At 42.8% G+C, this 12,948-nt stretch overlaps 1 protein-coding gene across 3 annotated transcripts in view; it reads left to right on the top strand.

Annotated features, from left to right (window-relative positions):
• pcnt (pericentrin) overlaps positions 1-12,948 on the top strand; it is a 308,639-nt gene that overhangs the window by 83,542 nt on the left and 212,149 nt on the right. For all 3 annotated transcript variants that reach the window (XM_070876280.1, XM_070876279.1, XM_070876278.1), the window contains exons 9-11: positions 2,071-2,182; positions 6,083-6,350; positions 11,017-11,116. In XM_070876280.1, coding sequence (XP_070732381.1) covers positions 2,071-2,182; positions 6,083-6,350; positions 11,017-11,116 — 480 coding nt within the window. The remainder of the gene's footprint in view (positions 1-2,070; positions 2,183-6,082; positions 6,351-11,016; positions 11,117-12,948) is intronic.

Here is a 12,948-nt window from a genome sequence, read left to right as displayed (position 1 = left end):
CATTTGCTTTCTTCATCGCCTGCTGTACCTGCATGCCAACTTTCAATGACTGATGTACCCAGGTCTCGTTGAACCTCCCCTTTTCCTAATCTGCCTTCGTGTTTTTGCCCCCAAAGTGAATAATCTCATTTATCCACATTATACTGCATCTGCCATGCTTTTGCCCACTCACCTAACCTGTCCAAGTTACCCTGCAGCCTCTTGGCATTCTCCCCACAGCTCTCCACCACCACCCAGCTTAGTGTCATCTACAAACTTGGAGCTATTACTCTCAATTCCTTCATCTAAATCATTGATGTATATTGTAAATAGCTGGGGTCCCAGCACTGAGCCCTGCGGCACCCCACTAGTCACTGCCTGCCATTCTGAGAATGACCCGTTTATCCCTACTCTCTGCTTCCTGTCTGCCAACCAGTTCTCTATTCATGTCAATACATTACCCCCAATACCATGTGCTTTAATTTTGCACACTAATCTCTTGTGTGGGACCTTGTCAAAAGCCTTTTGAAAGTCCAAATACACCACATCCACTGATTCTCTCCCTTGACCACTCTGCTGGTTACATCCTCAAAAAATTCTAGAAGATTTGTCAAGCATGATTTCCCTTTCATAAATCCATGCTGACTTGGACCGATCTTGTCACTGCTTTTCAAAAGCGCTGCTATTTCATCTTTAATAATTGATTCCAACATTTTCCCCGCCATCAATGTCCGGCTAACCAGTCTATAATTACCCGTTTTCTCTCCCTCCTTTTTTAAATAATCGAGTCTAGATGTAACAAAGACATAGATGAGGGTTTCAGCGGCAGATGAGCTGTGGTTGGGACAGAGAAGGGCGATGTTATGGAGGTGGATGTAGGCTATCTTGGTGATGGAGAAGATATGGGATCTGAAGCTCATTTCAGTCAAATAAAATGTCCAGGTTGTGAACAGTCTGGTTTAGCCTGAGACCGTGGCCAGGGAGAGGGATGGAGTCGATGGCTCGGGAACAGGATTTGTGACTGGGACTGAAGACAATGGGTTGACAGAGTTGGTGGCTGAGTGTTGTCGATGTACCTGTGGAACCTGACATGTTTTTGGATGATGAGGCCGAGGGAGCATGTAGTTGAGAAATAGGAGGGGGCCAAGAATAGATCCTTGGGGAACTCCAGAGGTAATGGTGCAGGCGTGGGAAGTGAAGCCATTGTAGGTGATTCTCTGGCTACGACAGGATAGATAGGAATGGTTCCGGGTGAGAGCAGTCCCACCCAGTTAAGGTTTTAAGCTTAATATTGCTTTCATTATTTTCTTGTCTTGTCTTGTGCATCATGCTAACTGAAATTCTGACTTGTTCAAGTGGTTGTACGGCATGTAACCATGAGATTGGGCCTGGGGGATTGTAGGTTCTAGTCATGACTCCAAATCCTTCAAGACTTCAGCATAGAAGGGCAGGAGGTGGGGTTGCAACTGTAAAGTGTGCAGGAGTCAAGTGCTTTCTTTATTTTTCAAACTGTCCTTCCACACACCGCCCCCCCCCCCCCTCCACACACACACAACTTCTCCACAGCTAAACCATGTTGACTTGATTTCCTGCGTTTGTTCTGAAGTGCTATTATTTGGCCTCAAGTTCTCCCTATGTGCCCTGAACTTATCAGCTTTAATTTGTATGGCTGGAGTGGAAAAACCCAAGAGTCCCTGTGGTACTTGAGAGGTTTGAATCCAGCTAAAGGAGTGGTTTTTGCCGATGTCCCTAAAGGCCACATCGCTCTCAACATTAAATAAAAACACGGTCACCATATTTTCTGGCGTTCGATATTCCTTTATTCGTGGGGCTTTTCCAGCCATTGGCGAAACTCCAGCCTGAAATAAGGTCAGGAATCCCAAATGTAAAACAACTTTGTATTTGCCATTGGATATTGCTCTGATGCAGTTGAATTCAACTTGCAGTATATAAGGGGCAGATTCCATAGCACCAGTAGCTTTGGGTCGGTCAGAGATGTTTGTTCCTGAAGTGGGTCTGTAATGTAAAGAGGATACAAGAGCAGGAATCAATCACTGTTCAAACACATTTTGATACTTTTTTATTTGACAGATGGAGAAATTGCAGGCGAACTACGATGAATTTAAATTGCGTTCTGAGCAAGAGCTTGAACACCTGTGGTCTCAACTCGAGAGTACGAGAACCAGTCGTGAAGAACTCAGTGGTAAATCTTTTATGTATGGTTCTGTTTTAACGAGTGCTGAGAGACGAACATTAAATTTAAAAATGCAATAATATAATTACATTTGATTGAAACTTGTGCAACAGAAGATAAATGTTTGACAAGATACTGAAAATGCATTTATATTGCATTTTTTCTTTAAAGAGGTATAGATTTACAAATGATGAAATTGCTCACCCCATCCTATACTGTACAAAAATCTGACTTGGCAGTGATGTCCTGACCCAGAGGGCCTGCATATCATTAAAAGTTCTCAAAAGCTTGAGGGATTTTGCATCTTTTAATTCATTTTGAATGTCTGAAAGTTCAATCGTGCGTGCAGGATGCAATGACGAACAAAGTGCACCAACGACCTTGTTGTGGGGAGAGGAAAGGAAGGAGTCACAAGAGGATCAAAAAGAAAGCCCTGACTACAAAACGTTTGGCAAACTGCAACGTCACAATGTCAGATTGTTGGCTTCTGTGAGCTTCCCTCTCTTGTGCTGTGTACAATTGAACTTCACTATAACAAGCATAAGAACATGAGAAATAGGTACCGCAGCCGGCCCTTCGAGCCTGCTCTGCCATTCAATAAGATCATGGCTGATCCTTGGGATCGACAGAAAGGATCGCTATTGCAGGGTGTTCTTTATAGTAGGGTTTGGTGATTGTGGGAAAGAGCTGATTTAAATAGAAGTCCAATTTCATCGATGTTAGAACTATTTCTTGAACTGTAGTTCTGTATTGGTGCTAATAGGGTTAAGTTATGAGGATAGGTTGCATAGACTATAGAAGATTAAGGGGTGATCTGATTGAAGTGTTAAGATGATTAAAGAATTTGATCGGGTAGAGAGAAACTATTTCTTATGGGAGAATTCAGAACAAGAGACCATAACCTTAAAATTAGAGTTAGGCCATTCAAGGATAATGTCAGGAAGGAGTTCTTCACACACAAGGTAGCTGCGACTAGGTGGATTGAAAATTTCAAAACTGATATTAATAGATGTTTGTTAGGCAAGGATATTAATGGTTATGGAACCAAGGCAGGTAGATGGAGTTGGGGTTCAGATTAGTCATGATCTAATTGAATGGCAGAACAGGCTGAAGTTGAATTAAAGAAGGAAAAACATCATCCCATCATGCACTAGTCAATCTCAGATTTAACCCTAACCTTTACATCAACGACTGTCTTAAATATTTACTCAGCCGCTGCTTAAAGCGATCCAACCATTTGAAGTCTTCAGTGCCTAAAGGACAGGCAAACTTTTCGTAAAACATCGTCTGACACTGGAATATTAATCTGTCTGGCTGTTTTAAACCAGCAATAGACTTCTTCAGATCTTCACCAGCCGCGGTGCGGATTCGTTCACTCTGAATTGACATTTCATCTTTGACGATAGCACTTTGATTTTTCCTCCTGGCCCATACAGCTGCAACAGTTCTCTTTGCTAAGCTGAGTTATTTGCAGATTGTGGCTTGCAATTTTCCCCTCTGGTCCTAATCATCGATGATTTGAAGTTTTGTTTTTAAAAGGGCAGTTCTGCTTGTGTTCGTTGTAATAAGATTGATTTCCATTGAGAACATTTGGTCATTAAAATGGGGTGTTCACTAAAAGCAGGGTTTGTTGTAGTGGAGTTAGACTGTATAAGGAGAGCTGCATCTGTAAGATTCCAGTTTGTTTTTACACCCAATTAAATAATCAGCCTTTGCACTCGTAGATTAATATTCACAAGCACTTTTTTTTCAGCTTTCAACTTTTTTGACTGAAATATTTTTCACCGATTTTATATTTTGCTGACCAGGTCTGACTTCAAGGACTGCACCAAATTTTGGGAGCATTTACCTACTGAGTACCAAGGCAGGCACATATGTTTCCAAGAAGCCAAGCATGACACCTCTTGAACATACATAGGCTCCAGGCAATAATCCAGGTGAAGGTTAAAAACACCAAACCTAGTGTGTTGTTGACACTGACCTTTCACCTGCTGGTCCAAAAGTGATGCGCCTTAGTGGCACTGCTCAAGGAACATATGCACACTATAGTAGCTGTCTCTCTTGGAGGGCCAGTTCAAGCTTCTCCCCAGACCAAGGCATGCTGAACTTCCTGAGTTGTGAAGTTTGGGGTGCAAAGAAATCCTCAGGTACGTAATGTGGATCTGCCCACTAATCTGAAACAATGGAAGTAATGTATCTCGAAGATAACAAGCCACTTCATTGTGCCTTAGGCCGCCTGGTGAGGCCCATCTAGACTCCAGCATTGCCCAATTTATCAACAATCTAATAGTGGTATGTCATTGCATCTTCATTCTGTTGTACACACAGTCTGAATTGAAAGGCATTGGAAAACAACCAAGTCAGAGAGGATCATCTATTCTCCCAAGTCATCGCCACACACATTTTTGGCAGTCCAATTTCCCCTTGTGTTATTCAGCTCATGGTGACCCTGGAGGGAGCTGATTATGTTTTATTGGAGATTCCAATGTGGAATTGAATGGATGTTATTTCTTTCTCTCACCCCTTTTTTTTCCTTCCCTCTCCTGGTTGAATTGTATTGGTTGTAGGTAATTTTAATCTTGTCCCTGTGTTATGTCCTCTTGTTAAGTATTTGATTGGGCATGCTCCACTCTGGTCTGATGTGAATTCTCCAGGTCATTGACCTTGCAGACTTTTCTTCCCTTTTGGTAGAACCCAAAATCATTGGTCTTTTGGCTTTATATCCTTTATGTGCTGCATATCTTCTGCCATTTATATTTGAAGCTGTGTGCTCATCTGTTATTGAACAGAATTTCTGCTCCTGCTGGTGTGATGAAGGCAATTTGATTCTCAATCTTTGTTGAGTTAGTTGATCTCGGTCAGAATGGCAGTGTGGGTGCTACAATTGGTCTTTAGGTAGAGAGGAAAGAATGGGTCAGAGTTCCTGTTGCTAAAAGTGCATTGTGCAGACAAAATTGAACAGTTGTTTGAATGTCCAACTGAAACTCACTCTTGGTTCACATAGAAGAATGATCTTGGGGAAAATCTGGAGAGCGAGTGATTTCTGCAGAATTATTTCCCAGCAGGGGGACTGAACTCTTTTGGGGAGCGTTTGAAGGCAGCTTTGCACCTGCAACTTCTGACCTGAACTGTGTGGCCGAAGAGGCAGTGTGACAAAACATCATGAATTTTGATGACTGGGTGTATTTGGAAGCTAAATGCAAATTTTGTGGGTTTTTTTTACAAGCAAAGTTGTAATATAACTCTTATTGTGATCCTAAATTTGATGCTCCTGTTTAGAAAAGCTGGAGTAGCCACATCCTATAGCCACATGGTGAGACCTGTCTCTTGGGTTCTACTTGCATCGTAATCACACACACTTAAGGTTGATCAAAAGGGAGTCCTTTTAGGCCATTGTCAACTGTGGCTCAGTTGGTAGCACACTCTCCTTTGAGTAGGAAGGTTGTGGGTTCAAGTCCCACTCTAGAGACTTGAGCACAACAATCTAGACTGCTACTCCAGTGCAGTACTGAAGGAATGCTCTACTGTCCGATGAGATGTTAAACCTAGGCCAAATCTGCACCCTCAAGTGGATGTAAAAGATTCCATGGCACTATTTTGAAAAGTTCGGGGAAGTTTTCCCCAGTGTCTTGACCAATATTTATCCCTCAATCATCGATTATCTGGTCATTATCACATTGTTGTTTGTGGGAGCTTGCTATGTGCAACTTGGCTGCTACACTTCCTACATTACAACAGTGACTACACTTCAAAAAGTGTAGTCATTGGCTGTAAAATGCTTTGGGATGTCCTGAGGTTGTGAAAGGTACTATATAAATGCAAGTCTTTATCTTTTTCTTTTATTTACACTAACAAGGTTGTAGTGTTTATCACAAATGATAAGTGATTATTTTTATAATCTCCATGTAGAGTTCAAGGAACATTTGCTGACATGTACATCTCGAGTTGAAGATGTGGAGCATCTAAAGCAGGAACTTGCTCAAAAGCAGGAAGAATTACAGAAGAAGCATGTTTGTGAGTTGCAACAACTAAAGAGTTACTTTGAAGAGAAACTGAAAGACATGAAAGAGAAAAACAATGAGGAAGTTGCACAACTTGAACAGCGCCTCCAGGAAGACACGAGGCTGCCTCTTGGCCTTGAATCCGATCTTAGTCTAAACCAGACTGTAGAGCCAAGGTAAAAGAGGACATCTATAATTCCACATTTCATACTGTAACCAATGTGATGTTGCTTTTGAGATGTAACCTAGAAACATAGAAAATAGGTGCAGGAGTAGGCCATTCGGCCCTTCTAGCCTGCACTGCCATTTAATGCATGGCTGAACATGCAACTTCAGTACCCCATTCCTGCTTTTTCACCATACCCCTTGATTCCCCTAGTAGTAAGGACTTCATCTAACTCCTTTTTGAATATATTTAGTGAATTGGCCTCAACAACTTTCTGTGGTAGAGAATTCCACAGGTTCACCACTCTCTGGGTGAAGAAATTCCTCCTCATCTCGGTCCTAAATTGCTTACCCCTTATCCTTAGACTGTGTCCCCTGGTTCTGGACTTCCCCAACATTGGGAACATTCTTCCTGCATCTAACCTGTCTAACCCCGTCAGAATTTTAAACGTTTCTATGAGGTCCCCTCTCATTCTTCTGAACTCCAGTGAATACAAGCCCAGTTGATCCAGTCTTTCTTGATAGGTCAGTCCCGCCATCCCGGGAATCAGTCTGGTGAACCTTCGCTGCACTCCCTCAATAGCAAGAATGTCCTTCCTCAGGTTAGGAGACCAAAACTGTACACAATACTCCAGGTGTGGCCTCACCAAGGCCCTGTACAATTGTAGCAACACCTCCCTGCCCCTGTACTCAAATCCCCTCGCTATGAAGGCCAACATGCCATTTGCTTTCTTAACCGCCTGCTGTACCTGCATGCCAACCTTCAATGACTGATGTACCATGACACCCAGGTCTCTTTGCACCTCCTCTTTTAATAATCTGTCACCATTCAGATAATAGTCTGTCTCTCTGTTTTTACCACCAAAGTGGATAACCTCACATTTATCCACATTATACTTCATCTGCCATGCATTTGCCCACTCACCTAACCTATCCAAGTCGCTCTGCAGCCTCATAGCATCCTCCTCGCAGCTCACACTGCCACCCAAGTTAGTGTCATCCGCAAATTTGGAGATACTACATTTAATCCCCTCGTCTAAATCATTAATGTACAGTGTAAACAGCTGGGGCCCCAGCACAGAACCTTGCGGTACCCCACTAGTCACTGCCTGCCATTCTGAAAAGTCCCCCTTTACTCCTACTCTTTGCTTCCTGTCTGACAACCAGTTCTCAATCCATGTCAGCACACTACCCCCAATCCCATGTGCTTTAACTTTGCACATTAATCTCTTGTGTGGGACCTTGTCGAAAGCCTTCTGAAAGTCCAAATATACCACACCAATTGGTTCTCCCTTGTCCACTCTACTGGAAACATCCTCAAAAAATTCCAGAAGATTTGTCAAGCATGATTTCCCTTTCACAAATCCATGCTGACTTGGACCTATCATATCACCTCTTTCCAAATGCATTGCTATGACATCCTTAATAATTGATTCCATCATTTTACCCACTACCGAGGTCAGGCTGACCGGTCTATAATTCCCTGTTTTCTCTCTCCCTCCTTTTTTTAAAAAAGTGGGGTTACATTGGCTACCCTCCACTCCATAGGAACTGATCCAGAGTCAATGGAATGTTGGAAAATGACTGTCAATGCATCCGCTATTTCCAAGGCCACCTCCTTCAGTACTCTGGGATGCAGTCCATCAGGCCCTGGGGATTTATCGGCCTTCAATCCCATCAATTTCCCCAACACAATTTCCCGACTAATAAGGATTTCCCTCAGTTCCTCCTCCTTACCAGACCCTCCGACCCCTTTTATATCCGGAAGGTTGTTTGTGTCCTCCTCAGTGAATACCGAACCAAAGTACTTGTTCAATTGGTCCGCCATTTCTTAGTTCCCCGTTATGACTTCCCCTGATTCTGACTGCAGGGGACCTACGTTTGTCTTTACTAACCTTTTTCTCTTTACATATCTATAGAAACTTTTGCAATCCGTCTTAATGTTCCCTGCAAGCTTCTTCTCGTACTCCATTTTCCCTGCCCTAATCAAACCCTTTGTCCTCCTCTGCTGAGTTCTAAATTTCTCCCAGTCCCCGGGTTCGCTGCTATTTCTGGCCAATTTGTATGCCACTTCCTTGGCTTTAATACTATCCCTGATTTCCCTTGATAGCCACGGTTGAGCCACCTTCCCTTTTTTATTTTTACTTAATTTGAATAACTATTCATTTCTGCATGAATTTGACAAGAAAACAACCTTGGATTACGGGGTTGGGTGCCAGTAACAGCACAGAGGCATGGGCCTGGCAGCATTCATCAGAGCTTGTGTCCAGCAGCACTATGTGGGAATGGTAAGGGAGGTGTTTTGAGCTCAGAATTTGCTTGTACAGTACTTCATTTAGGACTAGGTGCTTCAGATTTTGCTGAGACAGAACAAGGGAAGGAAAGCAGGGAACAGCTCTTCAGGTATTATTGGGAACACTCATGCGAGGAGAATTGGGGTAATGGCAGTGTAATACGGTATTATAATACTACAACTTGCCTTGAGAGTAGCTGAGTGGAGGGATGACCCAGGTCTAGTCGTAAATGGAAGGTGGATGAGGGGTACCCGGCCTGCAATGGCTCGCTGCCAGTGATACTTGGCAGGTAGGGAGCAGAAGAGGTTAAACACCAATAATATGCAGGTTAGTTTTGTGCTTTCACTCCAGAGTCTTGAGCACAAAAATGTAGGCTGACACTCCAGTGCAGTGCTGAGGGAGCGCTGCACTGTCAAAGGTGCTGTCTTCCGGATGAGATGTTAAACTGAGGCCCTGTCTGGTCTCTCAGGTGGATGTAAAAGATTCCATGGCACTAATGTGAAGAAGATCAAGTGGGTTATCCCCAGTGTCCTGGCCAATATTTATCTCTCAATCAACTTCACTAAAACAGATTCTTCGGTCATTATCATATTGCTGCTTGTGGGAATGTTTTGAGCAAATTGATTGCCATGTTTCCGACATTCAAGAAGGACTTCATTGGCTGAAAAGCACTTTGGGACATCCGGTGGTCAAGCAAGATACTATATAAATGCAAATCTTTCTTTACTTTTCTCTCTCCCCTCTCTCTTTCTCTCTCTTTCTCTCTCTTCTCTCTCTCTCTCTCTCTCTCTCTCTCTCTTCCCCCCCCCTCTTTCCCTCTATTCAACTCTTGAAATGCTCTATTTTGGTCTCATAGTTAAAAGTAACTGAGTTATGTCTTGGGTTGTCTGCTGATTTAACTTGCTTCTGTGAATATTTTGTTGCTATGACTATGACTTGCAATTCATGGTTTAGCTTGAAGTATCTGGTCTGGCAGCATGGTGTTTCTCTGATAGAGAGCAGGCGTACACTGAGAGTTTTCTGTACTATTGTCAGTACAACCCAGCAGCAAAAGTGTGAGTTGTCAGCCCTAAGGCATACTGTCCCATTCACCACACTCTATTTCTGTACTTGAGAGTCACTCTTTGTGCAAAAAAAAATCTATTGATTTAAATCTTAAGCAAAAGACATTTATCTCAAATCTACCAATAATTTGAAATAAGCAACAGGGGTTACAAGGAGTAAAACTTTGGTTCATAAGAGGCACAGGTTTGCTTCTGAAAGCTGTCTTTGCAATGAAGAGGAATCAAGTGTTGGGAGACTAATTCAATTATAACATCCATCATGATATTTCTTTTGAAGATGTCCCAAATAATTAGATTTGAGCGCACTCAGTGCAGTGCTGAGAGTGTCTTTCGGATGAGACGTTAAACCGAGACGTCTGCTCTCTCGGGCGGATGTAAAATATCCCATGCCATTATTTTAAAGAAGAGGAGGGAGTTATCCCCGGTGTCCTGGCCAATATTTATCCTACAATCAACATAAAAACAGATTATCTGGTCATTATCACATTGCTGTTTGTGGGAGCTTGCTGTGCGCAAATTGGCTGCATTACAACAGTGACTACACTCCAAAAGTACTTCATTAGCTTTGAGATGTCCGGTGGTAGTGAAAGGCGCGAAACAATTGCAAGTGTTTCTTTCTTTCTTTCGTAACCTTCTAAATTCTAGGGAATACAACCCACAAACAGCAATGAGATAATGATCAGATAATCTGTTTTACTAAGATTGAATGTGGAGTAAGTATTGGACAGGACACCAGGGAGAACTCCCCTGCTGTTCTTCAAATAGTGCATGGGATATTTTGCATCCTCCTGAAGGGGTAGACAGAGCTTTGATTTAATAGCTTAGCCGAAAGACAGCACCTCCGAAAGTGCAGTACTCCCTCAGTACAACGTTGGAGTGCCAGCCCAGATTATGTGCCCAGGTCTCGAGAGTGGGACTTGAACTCACAACCTGACTCAGGCAAGTTTATTTAATTGAAGAGTAACTTGAGTCTATGTTACCATAGATAATTTGCGAGAAGAGGGGAAGCGCAACATCCATGTTGTACTGATTTCTCATCATTCTGGCCTTGTTTTCAGAGACTAAGCCAGACTACAATGCTTTATGCTTTGATTGGGAGGCTCTGTTCAATCGTTGTTGAATAAGCTGGCCTGCAACACTCATTGCTCTGATGTTTGAGGTTAATGGTGTGATTTGTTTGAACATTGCTGTGTTTGATGCTTTGAAGGAAACCAGAAGATTAATAACTTTTATCACTAGATTGAGGAGATGTGTTGTATTATTTAATAGAATATTTCAATGCTGTGCTTTTCAAGTTTTTGTATTTTTATTCTTGCCAGTTTGTCTTTGCTGTCGTTTTCTGATCTCACTGAGAGGAATTACTTCCAGCACAGGATTCAGATTGTGGAAGAGTTGGCGCAAAAGCTGGAACAATATAAGGTAACTTGCAACAGTTCCATAAGGAAACATTTTGATGTGCTTTTTCTAAGTAATCTTTACAAGGCTCCCCTGATAGCTCCCTATTTAATGCACTGAGTAGCTGAGTCATAGAGATCAGTAAGGTCCCAGGTTTACTCCTTGATTTGCAGTTAGCTGATACATGCTTGGGTGATGAGAGGAGTGCCTTCCCCTCATCCTAGGCTTTCCTTGAGACGGTGTCTGGACCCAATTTCCATTTATCTGTGGATGTATGGCTTGGATTCATTGTCTGGTGAATCTTGGCAATAGCCTATTATGCACCATTACATGAATATTAGATTGGTGCCTTAGTGCACTGTGGCAGGATTCCTAGGTGTGTTCTTGATCATTAGTTGACACTTCCTCATGAAACTTTCCCTGCGTCTTGCATTCTGACCATGTTGTTTCCATTGATAGGTGATAAATAAGGTATGAAGATTTCCATTGTCTAGTTCCATTAACCACAGACTCCAGGTGGAGCAATTGCACCCTGTTACTTTCCCTCAGAGTAATTTTTACCCCCGACTGCAGTCTCCCTCTGTCTCTCTTGAAATTGATGTGTTACACTATGGTATTGTTTCACAGATGACTGCAGCCCTCCAAGTGGCCATTATTTATGTCCAAGTATTGAAAATGAGTCTTAGCGGGCTGTTTGGATACAAGGCAATTACAGCTGTGTGAACTTTTCCACACGTGTACATGACAGCAGGGGCCATTAGATTGTACTTGGAAGATGCAGCCCTGGTCAGTAAAAGACAAGTTGTATTATACTGTACTATACTCACTGCCAGCTCGGCATACATTGCTGATCAGATGATGCATATAAATGGTGGAAAGCTAGAAACAGATCACTAAAATGTAGTCGTCCGGTACAAAATGTCGGGTAATGGTTGATGAGTGTTTTTGTGACTGGAAGGTTGTATCCAGTGGGGTTCCGCAGGGCTCAGTGCTGGGTCCCTTGCTTTTTGTGGTATATATCAATGATTTGGACTTAAATGTTGGGGGTATGATTAAGAAGTTTGTAGATGACACTAAAATAGGCTGTATGGTTGATAATGAAGAAGAAAACTGTGGACTGCAGGAAGATATCAATGTACTGGCCAGGTTGGCAGAACAGTGGCAAATGGAATTCAATCCAGGTAAGTGTGAAATAATGCATTTGGGGAGGTCTAACAAGGCAAGGGAATTCACATTAAATGGTACGACAATAAAAAGTGTAGAGGAACAAAGGGACCTTGAAGTGCAGGTCCACAGATCCCTGAAGGTAGCAGGCCAGGTAGATAAGGTGGTTAAGAAGGCATATGGAATACTTGCCTTTATTAGTCAAGGCATGGAATACAAGAGCAAGGAGGTTATGCTTGAACTGTATAAAACACTGGTTAGGCCGCAGCTGGAGTAGTGTGTGCAGTACTGGTCACGGCATTACAGGAATGATGTAATGCACTGGAAAGGGTGGAGAGGAGATTTACAAGAATGTTGCCTGGACTGGAGAATTTTGGCTATGAGGAAAGATTGGAGATGCTGGGTCTGTTTTCTTTGGAACAGAGGTGGCTAAGGGGAGACCTGATTGAGGGGCCTGGATAGAGTGGATAGGAAGGACCTGTTTCCCTTTGCAGATGGCTCAACAGCCAGGGGGCATAGATTTAAAGTAATTGGGGGGAGGTTTAGAAGTGATACGAGGGGAAATGTTTTCACCCAGAGGGTGTGGGGGTCTGGAACTCACTGTCTGAAAGGGTGGTAAAGGCAGAAACCCTCACCACATTTAAAAAATACTTGGCTGTGCACTTAAAGTGCCATAACCTACAGGGCTGCGG

Source organism: Pristiophorus japonicus, chromosome 3, assembly GCF_044704955.1.
Source record: "Pristiophorus japonicus isolate sPriJap1 chromosome 3, sPriJap1.hap1, whole genome shotgun sequence".
In the NCBI taxonomy this organism is placed as follows: domain Eukaryota; kingdom Metazoa; phylum Chordata; class Chondrichthyes; family Pristiophoridae; genus Pristiophorus; species Pristiophorus japonicus.
The sequence above is the reverse complement of the archived record's forward strand: the minus strand, read 5'-3'. Positions and strand labels throughout refer to the sequence as shown.